Here is a 15238-nt window from a genome sequence, read left to right on the forward strand (position 1 = left end):
TCACGGGGGCAGAGTTCCAGGAGACATGGGTGCCACCCGGGCTGCTCCGGGGTTTACCACGGAGACCAGCCTGCGAGAGGGCGAGCTCCCGCTGGGGCCAGCAGAGCCGGGGGGCTCCCTTCTGGGGCGCTGGTCACCACCCGTGATGGCTCATTCCTGTCGTCGCCAGATGGTATTTGGAGCTGTGGTTAACACCCCCCACCAGCTGGCCTTAAGGAAACCACCCTCGGCAGGTGGGGGGCCTCAGCCGGTCAGCCCAGGGCCTGGGAGCCAAGCCGGCTTTCCCGAGCGGGAATTCTGCCTCGGGACTGCAGCAGCGTCTCCTGCTGGGTTCCAGCCGCCGCCGGCCTGCCCTACACGTTTCAGACTTGCCAGCGGGAGCCAATTCCTCAAAAATAAATCCCGGGATTTTTACATCCATGTTCATCTTACAGGTGTCTCTCTGCAGAGCCCTGACTGCCGCAGCCACGCGAGGATCTGTGGCAGGGGCTTGTAGGACGGCCTCGTCCGAACCCACCGGCAGTTCAGGGGGTGAGGGGGTGACAGGTGTACCCCCAGTGGAGGTTGGTGGGCATTTTATGGGTGTCTGCTAATTTGGGGGCCCATCTTCCTGCCCCAGCATGCCAGAGCTGTGGCTTGTCCGCTTCTCAGCCTGTTTGGGGTGTTCAGCTTGTTCTAGAGAGCTCCTCGGGAGGAAGCCTCTAGAGGCAGATTTAGAGCCGTGTGTATCCCAGGGGGCGTGAGCCTGGGCTGCGGTTACCTGTGGGTGGGTAAATGCCCCAAAGCTTAATGGGTTAAGTAATGACCACTTTATTTGCTCACGATTCTGCAGTTTGGACAGGGGTCAGAGGGTCAGCTCGTCTGTACCACACGACATCCAGTAGGTAGCTGGACAGGTGCTGGGGGAGCCGCTTCTGAGGCCGCCCCAACTCAAAGGGCTGCACCTGTGGCCCCAGCTCCCTCCACGTGGCCCCGGCTCTCCCCACGTGGCCTCCTGCGGCTGGGTTGGTGTCCCATTGAATGGTCGCCCCAGGAGAGTCGGGCTCCTTACGTGGCCACCAACAACCCCAGAATGTGCCCAGGAGGTTCACATTCCACTGTAACAGCAAGAGCCAGAGCCAGGCCCCATCCATGGGGAGGGGACACGTGGGTCAGTACGCGAGGCTGTGGTCCATTGGAGGTCACCAAAGTGGCTGTTAGCCCCAGGCTGAACCCCCCTGGATCAGGACCCCGGGACTGCCTGCTCTGCATCCCAGGGCAGGGGGTGGGCGCCCACAGCCTCCCAGACCCTTTCCGCTCAGAACCCCGCTGAGGCCCCCCACACAGCCTGGCTCCTGTAGCTGGTGGCTGGGCCAGGAGCCCCCTTACGTCCCTCTGCTGGTCTCTCGCATATGTCTAGAGAGTGACTCTGGCCTCCGTCTCCGGGGTGGGGGAATGCAGCTGCCCTGTCACCCCCGTGACTTCTTGGAGTGGACCCACTGGGCACTGTGTCCCTCCCAAGGCTGGCCTGGGTGCAGCCAGCTTTGGTGGGTGTGCCAGCATCTGCTCTCCTGGGGGCTGCACCCCAGCGTCCACTGCCCAGGCCCCTGTGCTTCTAACAGCCTGAAACCCCCAGGGTCTGCTCTCCCAGGGACCTGGGGAGTGTCCCGGGCAGGACCTGGGTACAGGGAGGATTTGCCTCCTCTGGAACCCAGTCACCCTCATGTCCAGAGGCGTCCTTGACCCCGTCACCTGTGGCCTGCAGGAAGCCAAGTTAGGGGCGGCACTCAGCGCTAGCCTGACCGGGCTCCCGGCAGGAAGTCGGCCCGAGTCGAGGGCTCTGTGGCCTAGATCCCCTTCAGGGTGAGACCCAGGGTACAGAGCTGCAGTTCCCACCAGGGCAACCGGGCCCCCCACCCCGGGGCATTTGGTGGTGTCTGGAGACGTCTGTGGTTGTCGTGAGGGGAGGGGTGGTGGTCCTGGCATCTGGAGGACGGAAGCCAGGGACCCTGCTCTGGGCTGTGTAGTGCACATGACGGCCCCCGCGACGGAGAACAGCCAGGCCCCCCAGTTCCATGGTTCAGCCCAGCCTGGGGGCCTGGGGTTTGGCCCCACAGGGGAGGCAGAGGGCTGTGCCAGTGCAGCCCGGGGTGCAGGGGTCCCCACTGAGCAGCGCCCTCAGCCAAGGCCGCCGTGAGGCATGAGTGCAGCCCCAGGCCGTTTCTGCCTAAAGGGGGAATGTGCGCTCCCCCCAGGCGTCATCCCCAAAGTTGGCCTGCCTCCTTCGGACCTCTGTTCACCCCCTGCCAGGAACGTGGTGCCCTGTGTTTGGGCCTCTGGAGACTCTGCCCATCCTTTAGAGCCAAGCTGGGAAGCACCTCCTCCAGGAAGCCTTCGCAGAGTCCCACCCTCCTCGGTGCCCCACCAGCCCTTGGCCCAGGCAAGGCTGAATTGACCTGACGGTGGACAGACAGAGGGACCAGAGGTGCAGGCTTTGGCTTTTATTGGCACTGAGACCTACGGGCTCCTGGCCTCTCGGGAGCCCCATTCTCTGCTCAGCCGGGCCTCTGGGCGCCGGGGGCTGAGCCCGCTGCCAGGGCACAGCTCCATTTCTCCTGCACCCGCAGGCCTCCTCCTGGCCCTGTGCCTTCTCCCAGGTGCTGGGCAGCCCACCTGGACGAGGTGGCTGCGGGGGCTCCCCGGGCCCTAGCTGGTCCTCTGGGGACCTGCTCCCCCTCCTGTCCCGGAGCTGGGGGCCCCAGCCCTGGCCCTCTGGCTCCCTATGGCGTCTCCAGGGCCCCAGCCCGGGTTCTCTTGGCCAAGGGACATGTGGACTCCTCCAAGGCCCCCCAGGACCTCTTGGGTCTGAGCCCCAAGCCCTTGAGGGGACCGAGCTGGGTGGGGGCTCGCCTGGCTGGGTCCGGGCTGGAACTGGAGGCTGAGAAAGGGGGCAGGAGAGTCACTGGGAGGGCCAAAGGGGGCGCTGCCAGCCGTGCCCCCTCGGCCCCCAGAACCTGTCGTCCCCAGGCAGAAGGGGTGGGGCGGGGTCTTCCTCCCTAAAGAGAGGGGCCCGAGGAGGGGGACAGAGTTGTCCATGCTCATGTCACTGTGGGGTGTCCCTGGTCCTCCCTAGATCCCCTCCCCCGGAGGCCAGTCCCAGCTCCTCCCCGGGGTCTGCCTCGCTGTCCCCAGTCCTGCCTCAACAGCGCTCACCTGGACTTCCCAGGCTGCCCCTGGGCAGCTGGGCTTCCAGAAGGGCCGGGCAGTGGTGGGTCCCTGGGCCCAGAGTCCCCCGTGGCGGGTCCAGGGCCCGGGCCAGGCCTCCGGGCCAAGGCAGGCAGCCCCCGGCCATGAGCCGGCCCAGCCAGTGGCTCTCAGCCTGACCGGTGGGCTGCATGTGGGCCGGCAGGTAGAGGGCCAGGGCCCGGAGGTGGCGCAGCCGGAAGTTCTTGGGCTTGCTTCCTGGGGCGCTGGGGCACTGCAGCTGCTGGGCCCCCAGCCCCCCCTCGTAGATGTTGGGGGGCGTTTCTGGATGGCTGGGGTGTCCGCGCACCCAGCTCACTGCATCTGTGGAAGGAGAAAGGGGAGAAGGCAGATGCAGACTTCCAAGATCCGCTTATGCAATGGGCTCCACCCCTGGCCTGCTAAGCCTCAGTTTACTTGTCTGTTAAAGGGGCCCCTGCCCCTCTTCCCTCTCCCAACCTACAGCCAGGGTCCTTCTCAGGACTCCCTCTGCCCTAGGAGAGCATTCTGGCCTCAGTTTAGAAATTGCACAGAGGGCCTAGAAGGAAGTGACCAGCCCAGGGCCACAGAACCTGGATGAGTGGTCCCTCACCCCACCCCCCAGGGGCTTTGGGGCCAGGTTGGCACAGGAGGAATCTCTCCTCCTGCCATCCCTCCCCACGGCCCAGCACCTTCTCTTATGTGCAGCTCCGAGAAGGCACAGACCAAGGCTTCCATGGAGGGCCAGTGTGGTGTGGGAGGAGGGGCAGGCCTCCTGTGCAGTGGGGCCCTGCTCTCCCTGTCTAGGGGGTGGCTCTGCAGGGCTCCCATGGCAACCAACCCTTGTGATGTCACAGGGAAGACTCCCAGCCTTCCTGGACCCCCAAGTTCAGGAGAGGATGATGCCCCAGGCAGGGGCTGGGTGGGGAGAGGGCAATGGAAGGAGCTGGACCCCTAAGGGAAATCCATGGTCCCTGTGGCTTAGGACAGACTTAGCTCCCTTTCTCACACAATATACAAAAAATAGTTTGAAGCGAACCACAGACCTAAATGTAAAACCTAAACTTATAAAATTTCTAGAAGAAAATGCAGGAGAAAATCTTTTTGACCTTGGGTTAGACAAACATTTCATACCAAAAGCACAATTCATAAAAGAAAAAATTGATAAATTGGACTTTGACAAAATAAAAAACATCTGCTCTTCAAAAGGAGACTGAAAAAGCAAGCCAAAGAATCGGAGAAAATATCTGCAGAGCATATATCATATAAAGGACTAGTATCCAGAATACATAAAGAGGTCTAAAACTCAATAAGAAAACAAAGCACCAAAAAAAAAGGCGAAAGATTTGAACAGACACTTCATCAAAGAAAACATGCAGATTGTGAGAAACAAGCACTATTCCCAAAAGGAATAAATGCTCACCTGATTGTGGAGAAGAAAAGAATTTATTCACGATCTTGCAAAAATGGGCGCCCAACCAAAATGTGGGGGTTGGCACGCAGAACAATAGATTTAGCAGTATTCATTCCCTAAACCTAACCGCTAGTCCCTTCCCTGTTTCTCCATTGGCTGGATACTCCAGAGGTTACATTCTATTCGACAAGCCTAACTAGACTGCCCAAACTGGAAACATTTGAAATACCTTTTGGCACAAATTTGCAACATTAGGAACCATTGGAACAAATCTCCACCCCTGACTATAATGGGTATGCCCAGGCCTCTTTAGAGCCAGTCTGGGCTAGTTTGGTAACAAGTTATCAGGCTATTTTGAGAACCTCTATTCTGAGGCTCCACCCTGCAAGGATAGTGGATAGTGGGCGGATAAGCAGGGGGACTGACTATGGATTACAGTTTGTCTTTTTAACCTTCTACCAACTCCTTAACTGCCCCACCCTGCTAGGCACATCTGTCCTGTGTGAAAGCTAAACTTAATCTCATTCTCACAAGATGACAAAGAAGAACATGAAAAGATATTCATAGTTGGTCATTAGGGAAATGCAAACAACAACTACAATGAGATACCACTACAGACCTACCAGAATGGCTAAAATTAAAGACTTGATCATACTAAGTGTTGACAGGATATAGAAGAACTGGAACTCATAGAGTGCTAGTGGAAATGTAAAATAGTACAATCACGTGACAGTTTATTAAAAGAAAACATTCACCTATCATATGATTCAGACTTTTTTTCTAGGTATTTATTTAAGAGAAAAGAAAGCATATATCCATACAAAGACTTCTACCTGAATATTCATAGCAGCTTTATTTGTAATAGCCCCAACCTGGACATGTCCATCAACAGGTGATGGTTAAATTGTGTCGTTTGTACAATGGATATGCTACCAGCAAAACAAATTACAACCTGAAGAATCTAAGACACTGAGAAGTTCAGTAACTTGCCCAAGGTCACACAGCTGACTGCTTCACTTAAAGGCCAGTGCTGGGCGCTTTGGCACCCCAGTTTGCCCCAGCTCTAGAAGAGATTGCAAGTGCAAAGACCGCAAGGCAGAAACAAGCTGGCGATTTTAGTGGAAAGCTGTCTGGATGGATGGAGAAAAGGAAGGGGGAAAACGATCAGAGAGGTTGGAGAGCAGACCTGGCTAAGGGATCTGAGTCTCATTCCAACTACAACGGGAAGCGACTGGAAGGTTTTGAGGGTTTGTTTGTTTGTGTTTTAAGACTTTTTTGTTTTTAGTCCCACATCCCGGAAGAGGGAGGCCTGGGTTACCACTGTAACTGCCGTCTGTCGTGCGCTCGGGTCCAGGGCTGATTTCCGTCTTGTCGTGAAGTCCGAGTTGCGCCTGCGCAAGATGCCGGCTGGTCCCTCTTTACCACCCGGCTGTCCGCCGATTCTGCGCTCTCTTTACGCCGACCTTGCTCTTGCGGGCCGCGGGACCCGCCATTCTACACTTGCGGGAGAGGAAGGGTGTTGTGGGTGGGACACAGGAAGAAAGGACCCGGGTGCATGAAAGCGCCTAGTACCGTACCAGGCATATAGTAGGGGCTCAGAACGTGTCCATGCCAAATGCCCGCGAGAGGGAAGCCGGTACTCGCAGTCCCTCGCAACATCGGGGGCCCACGCCGGCTGCCCACAGCGCCCGTGAGCGCCACCTGCTGGTCGTCCCTTCTGCGCACGCGCGCGTTACCCGGCTGTTTGGCATGCGCGTCTTGTTTGGTCCCGACCGCGCGCCGTCCAGGGCTCGGGTGGTTGCTATAGAGACCGACGAGCGGCCTGCCTGTGGTCTGCGGGAAACGAGCCGCGGCGGCGACCCAGGGCTGCTGGCGATCAGAGCGCCATGTCTTTCCGCGATCTCCGCAGTAAGGCAGACCACCCCCCCGCCCCAACTGCCCTGCGGGGCTTCGGCCCGGCCTGCCGAGTCCCTTGTCTTTGGCCCGATTCGGGTCCCGCGCTGTCGGGAGCCCCTCGGACCTGCGACGCCTGGTCCCTCCGGCTCGGTCCTCGCTCTGCTGGGACCCCCTTGGGTCTGGGGCGTCGGGTGGTACCCCCGGCCTGGTCCCGGCGCAGCCCGCAGCTCCGTCCCGGGCCTCCGCACCTCAGGGACTGTGCCTAGCCCCCGCAGCAACCCCGGCTGAGCGCACTAGCCCTGTCCGGTAGAACTTTCTCCGATGTGGAAGCAGTGTGTTTGCTACTGGCCACATGTGGCTACTGAACACTTGGAATGTGGCTAGGACGGCTGAGGCGCTGATTTTTAAATTTTTTATGTAGTCACCTATCGGAAAGCGCGCAGTCCGTATTTGAGCTGGGTTAATTTAGATTTCAAAGAAACGGACAGCAGTAAAACCGAGGAGGGGGCTGGGTAACACTAATAACTGCAGTGAACAAATTTTCAGCTTTTACGATCTGTTAGATGCTCTTCTGCCTATGTGAATCATTTAGTTTAATCCTCTCAACAGCTCTGTGTCTCCCGTATTGAGAGATGGGGAAACGGGCACGGAGAGGTCGCGTGACTTGGTCAAGTGGCTGGTGGTAAGAGGTCGCGCTAGGATTTGAATTCAGGTCACCTGACACCAACTCCTGCGTCCTTTCTGAAGGGGCTGGTGACGAGAAGGGGTCTGGGTCAAGGGGGAAGGGGGAAGGGGAAGGAAGAAAGGAATGGAATAGCACTGCTAGGAGGGTGGGGAGGTGGAGGTATGGGGATAAGAGTTTTAGTTACTACTACCTAGGGGACACCTGTTCAGGATGAGGTGGATAGTGTAATTCCTGGAAGAAATTCTGGGAAGCACAGAGAGGTGAAGTAACTTGTTTTAGGTCCCAGGTCTTCTCCATACCCAAAGACTTGATTCACATTTCCAAAAACGGGTCCCTTCGGGCCTTTACTCTTTCCTCTGCTACTTACCTTCTCTTCCATTCGCAGAGGTTATGTGTGAATGTTGTCGGGACATTTTGAACATCCCCTATCAAGAAGGGTGAGGAGAGACGTTACATAGCCAGGAAGCACACTGAATCTTGGTGCATGTTTTTATGTTTATCTCGAAGGCCTGCTTTCTTGAGTGCAGTGTAGCTTTTCCTGATGTGATAGAGCTTAGTGAGCCCAGTCCATCAACAAGTATTAGTATTAATATTTCTTCATCTGTTTTATAATAAATTAAATGTTTCTCTATGGTTCAACCATTCTCTTTGTTTAAGAGTTCTCTGAATATAAGGAAACTAATCTTCACAATGTGTGTGAATAAGGTCCTATGTCTTCATTAAAAAAAAAAAGACAACTCAAACATCAGCTCTTCACCCTGCTATTCTCTTCCCCCCACAGAATGTTAACATTTTAAAATAATTTTTCTTCAGGATATTTTATAAAACCAGGTATTTCTTAACTTGGATTGGTAAAAAGAAACATATCACAGAGAAATGAGATGCCAAAGGGAGATAAAGAAATAAATTCACAGCCAATCCCTAAACCCCATTTTAATGTGCAACTTCTACTTCTGCTCCTATTGAACTTAAACAAACGTTTTGCACGGAATAGATAAGGTATTTTAAATTTTATCTCCTTTTTTTTTCCTTCTCAGAGAGTTGATAGTCCTTAAAACTGCCAATAAGAAGGGAATAAGAAGGGAAAGCAAAGAAAAATTTGTAAATTAAAAAGTAGTTGCTGTTCGTTGAGGAACTGACAGAATTGTATTTTACCTTGGACAGATTTTACAGAGATGATGAGAGCCTTAGGATACCCTCGACATATTTCTATGGAAAATTTCCGCACACCAAATTTTGGACTCGTATCTGAAGTTCTCCTCTGGCTTGTGAAAAGGTTAGAACTGGGCTTTATTAAGGTCTAAGAGTGAAGACTAAATTTTGTTCATTGGCCACCAAGAAACAGGATGCTGTTGTGAAGCAAAAGAAAGAGTTCAATGACATCTGCGCTTGCAGAGTCCATTGTAGCATGGTAAAAATCAGCCGAGTTTAAAGAAGGCTGTGGAGAGCGGACTTTATTAGCAGTGCGAAAGGAGAAGCTGCTCGTTGGGAAGCAGCCCCTGGGTGCTCCTCCAGGCTCCTGCTCATCCCCTGCCTGAGAGTGGAGGGGCCTCCTGCACGCTCTAGTGAGAGTGTGGGATTGGAAGTAACTTCGGCTTTTGTTTGTGCGAAAAATCTCACATGATTTCAGGGTCAGCAAACCTTTTCTGGGAAATATTTTACGCATTGCGGGCTACATAGGGTTTCTGTCACACATCTTTTTTGCTTTTTTGATTTTGTTTTTGTACAACCCTTTAAAAATGTAAACAGCATTTCTGGCCTGCAGACTGTGTAAAAACAGGCCAAGGGCAGCAATTTGCTGACCCCTGGTGGACCATCGAAGAAAGTAACTTCAACAGCTTTATTGCTTCTCAGAGTTAACTAAATAAGCCCTGGAGTTTATCTCTGGGTCAAGAGCTCTCAGCCAGAGTAACAGTTCTGATTATTTTGATGAAACTTTGAAGTCTGCAGTAGATTGAACTTTGTAAGCTGAGTCGCAGATTGGCTTTGAAATCAGCCGACCCTGTTCTTAGATGGGGATTTGCTTCCTTGGATGGATGGTTGGCAAGTATTTTGTGTTGCTGTTGAAGACTTCCTTAGCCTTAGCTACCTTAGCTGGGGACTTGGAGAGCCCCGCGTTACAGATCTGCTGTCCTTCACTGTCTCCTTAGTGGACTTTGTACTTGATGAGCTTTTGTCCTCTCTCTCTGATAGGTATGAACCTCAGACTGACATCCCTTCTGACGTTGAGACTGAACAGGACCGAGTTTTCTTTATTAAGGCAATCGCCCAGTTCATGGTTAGTTCCTGGTTATTTTGTGGAGTTGTAAAATAAAGTAAATAAGGAAGGGATGAGTCCTAGTTAGGGCTGCTTTCAAATTGGGTTTACTTTCTAGACCCATTTCTTTACCAGGTTTCTGTGGAGCCATTGCACTGGCAAAGGTTTTTTTTTTTTAATTATTTAAGAATGTTATTAGTTTATTTATAGTTGATAGATAATATATTTCATGGTTTAAAGTTTTAAAAGCTTGAAAAGATATAAAGAAACATGTCTGTCTACCCTGCCTGCCTTTGGGTCAGTTTCATTCCCAGCAAATGCTGCTGTTAATTTTTTTCAGAGTTTTGTATGCATATGAATACATGAGAACATATATTCTTATTTTTCCTTCCTTTTACACAAATAGCATACTACATACCACTGTTTACATTTTGCTTTTTTCACTTAACAGACTATCTTGGAGAATTTTCCAAATCAACACATAGTGAATTGCCTCATTCTCTCTTATGTCTGAGCAGTATTGCTCGCAGGGATGTACCAAAATTTATTTAATTTCAATTGAAAAGCATTCACGTTGTTTCTAACTTTTGCTCTTTGAGGCAAGGCTATAATGAGTAACCTGCACATACTATTTTGTGTGTGTGTGAGGATATCCCTAGGGTACATTCTTAGGATTGGAATTGCTGGATCAGAATACACTGTGTTTGTAAATTTGGTAGGGATTACCAAATCACTCTCCATCAAGGCTGTATGGATTTATACTCCCACTTGGAGTGTATGAGGCACTTGGAATGTTCGACTCTAATACGATCAGATTATATCTCAGTTGTTGGCAAAGATATTTTCAAATTGCCTACATGGGATCTGGTCTAGATGTTACGTGGAAAAGGCCTTAAACTTTTCTTTTTGTTGGGGGGTTCTGAAAATAGGCAACCAAAGCACATATAAAACTCAATACTAAGAAGCTTTATCAAGCAGATGGGTATGCCGTTAAAGAACTATTGAAGATCACATCGGTCCTTTATAATGCTATGAAGACCAAAGGGATGGAGGGCTCTAAGATAGGAGAGGAAGATATCAGCAAGTTCAAGTTTGATCTTGGCTCAAAGGTATGGAAGACAAACGTCTTGTAGAGAGAGAATGGACTGTTAATTTTGGAATGGAAATGTTTCTGCACTGGAATGTGTCTGACACAGTACCACTTCTTCCTTACTTCTTGACTGAGGGAAATGTGCCAGTTTTGTGCTCATCAGCGTTTGGGTAAAATCAGAAGTCACAATAAATTAATTTGACTATTCAGGGATAGCCTGCTGTTTGCCAGGCTCTGTTCCAAGCGCTGGGATGCAGGCATGAACAAAAAGGAAGTCCATGTTCTGTTGCTTAGCTGGGGGAGTCAGATGGTAAACAGAGAAGTAAAAGGTGTGGTGGGTCTGAGGTGGTGAATGATACGGAGAATAATCAAGCAGAGAAAGGGGCAGAGAGGGCTGGGTGAGATATTTTCGGTAGGGTGATCGGGAGGCCCTCAGGGATGACATGACGTGTTGAGCAGAGCTTGGAGGGTGGGAAGGCGCTGGCCTTGCAGTGAAGGGGGACGGGCACCATTGTGAGTGGGAGCTGTGTGTGCTTAGGAAAAGCAGGGAGGGCAGGGAGGTGGGCTCAGGGCGGGGAGGCAGTGGCAGACCCTGGCGTGCCTCGTGAGCCGCTGTGAAGACTTTGGTTTTACTCTGAGATGGAAAACTGCCTTGTATTTCATACTAAAAGGCTCACTCCCTCTGGCTGCTGAAGTAGGCAGGGGAGGAAGCAGGGGCACCAGGTCAAAGACAAGATGATGGTGACTTTGACCAGAGTGACGGTGGGAGAGGTGGAGAGAGGGCTGGAGTTTGGAATATGTTTTGAAGATCTTACGGGATTGGATTGTGTTATGAGAAAAAGAGAGGGCACAAAGGCGGTTCTAAAGCAGCACTGTCCCGTGGAACTTTCTGTGATGGTGGATGTGTTCTCACTCTGTGCTATATGGTATGGTAGCCACCAGCCACATAAGTCTAGTGTGACTGAAGGATTGAGTTTTAAATTTTATTTAACTTTAATTAATTTAAAATTTAAAATAGCTCCTGGTGGCTTGTGGCTACTGTATTGGACATCGCAGCTCTAAAGTTTTTGGCCTGAGTACCTGGAAGGATGAAGTTACCAGTTTCAGAAACGGAGAAGAGTTTGGGAGGAAGAGTTTGGCAGGAAAGATTAGAGTTTAGTTTTTGTAAAATTTGCAGTACCAACTGGACGTGCTAGTGGAGCGGCTGGGTAGGCAGTTGTGTGTGTGAGTCTGGACTCGGGAGAGCTCCAGGCCGGGAGCCGCCAGCCATGGATGGTGTGAAAGCCATGAGATTAGGGGGAGGTGAGTAGAGAAGAAGAGGGCCCCAGGGAGGGACTCTGGTCCATTCCAGGGTTGAGGAGGGGAAAGCTGCCAGTACAGTAGGAAAAGCAGCCGGATCCTGGAGGGCTGAGGAAGAGGAGTGGAGCCCAGGGGAGCTGGATCCTGGAGGGCTAGGGGAATGGGAAGAAAGGCATCAGCTCTGAGTGCAAAGGGTGTTGTTGCTGTGATTTGAAAAGAAAAGAAAGGAAAGCAGTTGGAAATTAGTGTTTAGGAGCAAGGGAGAGTGAGTGGAGCAGAGAGATGTGTATTTTGGGGCTTCTTGGAAGAACTTAGCACCTTCAAGGAAGAGAAGGTGACGTGTAAATCCTAAGAAGGAAGCCTGTGTGAAAGGCTAGATGCTAAGTCCTCCTCCTCCTCCTCCTAGCAGTAAGCCCCGACTTGTGAGTGCTTTTTGTGCAAACCCGTGTGAGTCTCACGACAGCCTGTGCAGTGAAGTCCGAAGGCAGAGAAGGAGGGGGCAGTGCCAAGGAAGGGTGAACAGAGGGCGCCAGGATGCTGCCCTGGGAGGTGTCCCTAAAGGTCCCCTTCCTCTGTGTCCTGCTGTGTCAGAGGACCTTGTAGTGACCAAGTCCACATCGGGGCATGTCCGTCTTTACCCTCCTACACCGCCTGGTGTCAAATTAAACTGCACTTGATGTTTGGCGCTTTGGAGACCAGGTGCCCTGGGGCTGGTCTGGTTTGTGCTTAGGCCACCGTCTCCCTCGCTGTGGTCCTAGGGGTGAAACTGCAAGGTGTGGTTGTGTGTCTTGTGAATAGTGTTCTGTCGTCAGGTGTCCCAGCTGAAGGGAGGAATGGGTCCTAGCAGAGTGGTCATTCTATTATTTCTTAATTCTGAATGCCTGTTTAAAAATCTGTTGCTGAGGTTTCTATTTTTGATGTTTTTCTTCCAGATTGCAGATCTGAAAGCAGCCAGGCAGCTCGCCTCTGAAATCACCTCCAAAGGGGCGTCTCTCTATGACTTGCTGGGCAAGGAGGTGGAGTTGAGGGTGAGTGGCGTTCAGATGCAATCATTACTTCCTTAGCTAAGCACATTTTCTCTACAAAGTTTTCTTTTTCAATTCTCCTAATTTTGTTAAGCACTACCTGATTAAACGAGATAAAATATGGGAAAGGGATATAGCTGCTCTTACTGCTTCTAGTGGGCTCTCGTTTTTGTTTTTTAAATACCTTCAGCATCTCGTTCGGGAGTGGCAAATATGCAGTGTATGGCTGAGCTTTTTCTTCCTGCACCCAGGCCAGACTTGATTGATCCTGACGGTTTTTCCTGGTGAGCCCAGCCTGGGCATTCTTCTCAACAGTACACAGTTCTAAGCTAAAGGCTCCCAAACCCTGCTGCCCATTGAAATCTCCTGGGGATCTTTCAAACAATACTGGTGCCTGACTGCCACTCTGCTCCAGTCATTACGGAATGTGGCCTGGGCACTAGAAGTTTTAAAAGCCTCCCAGGTGATTCTAATGTAAAGCAAAGTGTGGGAACCCCCTGCTCCAGGCAGTCAGTATCAATGAATTGAAATTGAAGTTACAATTAAAATTCATTTGCCATCCTTGTTCCAGCCAATGCCAGTCAAAGAGTCCTCTCCTTCTACTACATCTAAGTATGTGTTTAGAGTGGGTCCTAAACTCTTAGGTGATCATTAGAATCACCTGGTGGGGGGGTCTTTTAAAAATCCCAGTGTCCAGGTCGTCCCCTATACCACTGAATCGGAAACTCTGGGCACGCTAGGTAGGCATCACTTTAATGGTTTAAAAAGAAATGAAGGCTTGTTCACATTCAGGTACGGACTTACAGCATTTGAAGCACACACACTCACATGTAACATTTTTCAGTTGAATAAAAGGTCACAGCCAGGGGTGCAGCAGCCCCCTCAGGCGTCAGTCCCCTACTGCACCTTAACTCGCACCTCCTTCCCTGTGTCTGGTGTTGCTGCTACCAGGTAAGCTGGGTCACCCTCCCTGCTGTCGATATTTTGACCTGGTGGTGACCCCCTGGTGAAGTTTGGTGGTCAGAACAAAGCTGCCACTGATGTCTGATGTGGATGGCTGGTGAGGCCCCTCCAGGCTTCTGTGTTTTCCGTGTTTATTGTGCAGCAGGGCCCATGCATCCCAGCGGCTTCCTTGCTGACTGGCCACTGTGGCTCTGGCATCATCGTGAGACTTCATGGGATTCCATTGGGGACCGTCCCGAAATGAAAGAATGAAATAATCAGTGGTTCTCTAGGAAGCCAGGGGACCCTGAATATAGTAGTTCTCAGATTCTGCATACAGTCACAGTCTGGGGAAGATCCCCCAACCGATACTTGTTCATATAGTCAACAAACGGTCATTGAAGACCAACGCCAATCACAGGCGAGGACTGAGCTCCAGGCCGTCGAGCACTCGCTGCTCTCAGCTGGTTTAGCACCAGTAGGGAAGGGAGCACAAGGTGGAGCTCGATAAAGTGCCCTGAGAACTTCCTAACTGCACCCACATTACAGTCGTATCTCAGATGTTTCCCAAACTGATATGATGGGCAAAAGTGCCTGGGTTGGTTAGCAGCTAACACTAGGTGTGGGGCCGCAGCGACGGTTCTCGTCTGCTGAAGTTGTCAGTGACAGGCAGCTCAGAGGGGCTGATTCACGAGAAAGAGGTGGAGGCTGGCAGGGCTTCAGGCAGCAAGTTGAACTGTGCTCAGTTTGGGCATCGCCTGAGTAGAATGCAGATAAAGAAGCAAAGTTAGGAGAAATGACAACAGATGATAGTTTCAGTTTTACATATGGTTTCAGGTGCGTGTGGGTCCTCTGGCTGAAAAGGAGGGGTCAGGCAGGTGATACGGTTATGGAAGACGTTTGCAGGAGGCGAGAGCAGACGTGGTTTTCTGTCAGAAATTCACTTTGGAGTAAAACTCTTGGAAACCAGTCCATAAACCGTATCCAGGTCTGGGAATACTGGTTTTGAGAATTCCTTTTTTGGAAATATTCCTAAAAGATTTATTGTTTTCTATAGGAACTGAGAACAGAAGCAATTGCCAGACCTCTGGAAATAAATGAGACTGAAAAAGTGATGAGAATTGCGATAAAAGATATTTTGGTAAGATTACTTTGCTTTTATTCAATATCATGTGCCTGGGACTCAAAAATATTTTTTTCCTGTCTGGTCTAGACAGAATAAGCTACACCTAGTAACAAAGAAGGGGGGCTATATGTTAATGGGGAAATGAAAAATTTAGGACATTCTAGAATACCTAGATTAATTACTACAAGTGTTTTTCCCTCATTATAAATATGAACAGTTTCTCAAGTTATTAAAAATTCTTCAGTTATAATAATTAAAAAATTATTCAGTAATTTTAGTCATTATTTTCTACTTTATGGACTC

At 51.0% G+C, this 15238-nt stretch overlaps 2 protein-coding genes across 4 annotated transcripts in view; one reads left to right on the top strand and one right to left on the bottom strand.

Annotated features, from left to right (window-relative positions):
* Positions 1-2521: 2521 nt before the first annotated feature.
* On the bottom strand, positions 2522-6366 carry C21H16orf90 (chromosome 21 C16orf90 homolog). The gene is made up of 4 exons (XM_037813798.1): positions 6256-6366; positions 5934-6006; positions 3193-3546; positions 2522-2917 (listed from the first exon to the last, which is right to left on the bottom strand). The coding sequence occupies exons 1-4, from the start codon at positions 6364-6366 to the stop codon at positions 2760-2762; spliced, it is 696 nt and encodes a 231-aa protein (XP_037669726.1). The 3' UTR covers positions 2522-2759.
* The window catches only part of CLUAP1 (clusterin associated protein 1), a 30836-nt gene continuing 21817 nt past the window's right edge, over positions 6220-15238 (top strand). Inside the window, exons 1-7 of one of the 3 annotated variants that reach the window (XM_037813527.1) lie at positions 6455-6523; positions 7121-7193; positions 8361-8472; positions 9390-9474; positions 10383-10562; positions 12775-12870; positions 14867-14950. In XM_037813527.1, the coding sequence (XP_037669455.1) occupies positions 8372-8472; positions 9390-9474; positions 10383-10562; positions 12775-12870; positions 14867-14950 (546 nt within the window). In that variant the 5' untranslated portion in view covers positions 6455-6523; positions 7121-7193; positions 8361-8371. Of the gene's footprint in view, positions 6524-7120; positions 7194-8360; positions 8473-9389; positions 9475-10382; positions 10563-12774; positions 12871-14866; positions 14951-15238 lie in introns of all 3 variants that reach the window. The other 2 variants (XM_037813526.1, XM_037813528.1) reach the window with 2 other exon arrangements.

Source organism: Choloepus didactylus, chromosome 21, assembly GCF_015220235.1.
Source record: "Choloepus didactylus isolate mChoDid1 chromosome 21, mChoDid1.pri, whole genome shotgun sequence".
In the NCBI taxonomy this organism is placed as follows: domain Eukaryota; kingdom Metazoa; phylum Chordata; class Mammalia; order Pilosa; family Megalonychidae; genus Choloepus; species Choloepus didactylus.

Excerpts from the sequence above, each read along its gene's own strand:
- C21H16orf90 (XM_037813798.1), bottom strand. The coding sequence starts at position 6,366 with ATGCCAAACAGCCGGGTAACGCGCGCGTGCGCAGAAGGGACGACCAGC. Across the intron at positions 3,547-5,933 it reads GACAGACGGCAGTTACAGTG|ATGCAGTGAGCTGGGTGCGC; the intron begins GTAACCCAGGCC and ends CTCCTTCCACAG. Across the intron at positions 2,918-3,192 it reads GGGCAGCCTGGGAAGTCCAG|CCTCCAGTTCCAGCCCGGAC; the intron begins GTGAGCGCTGTT and ends CCCCTTTCTCAG.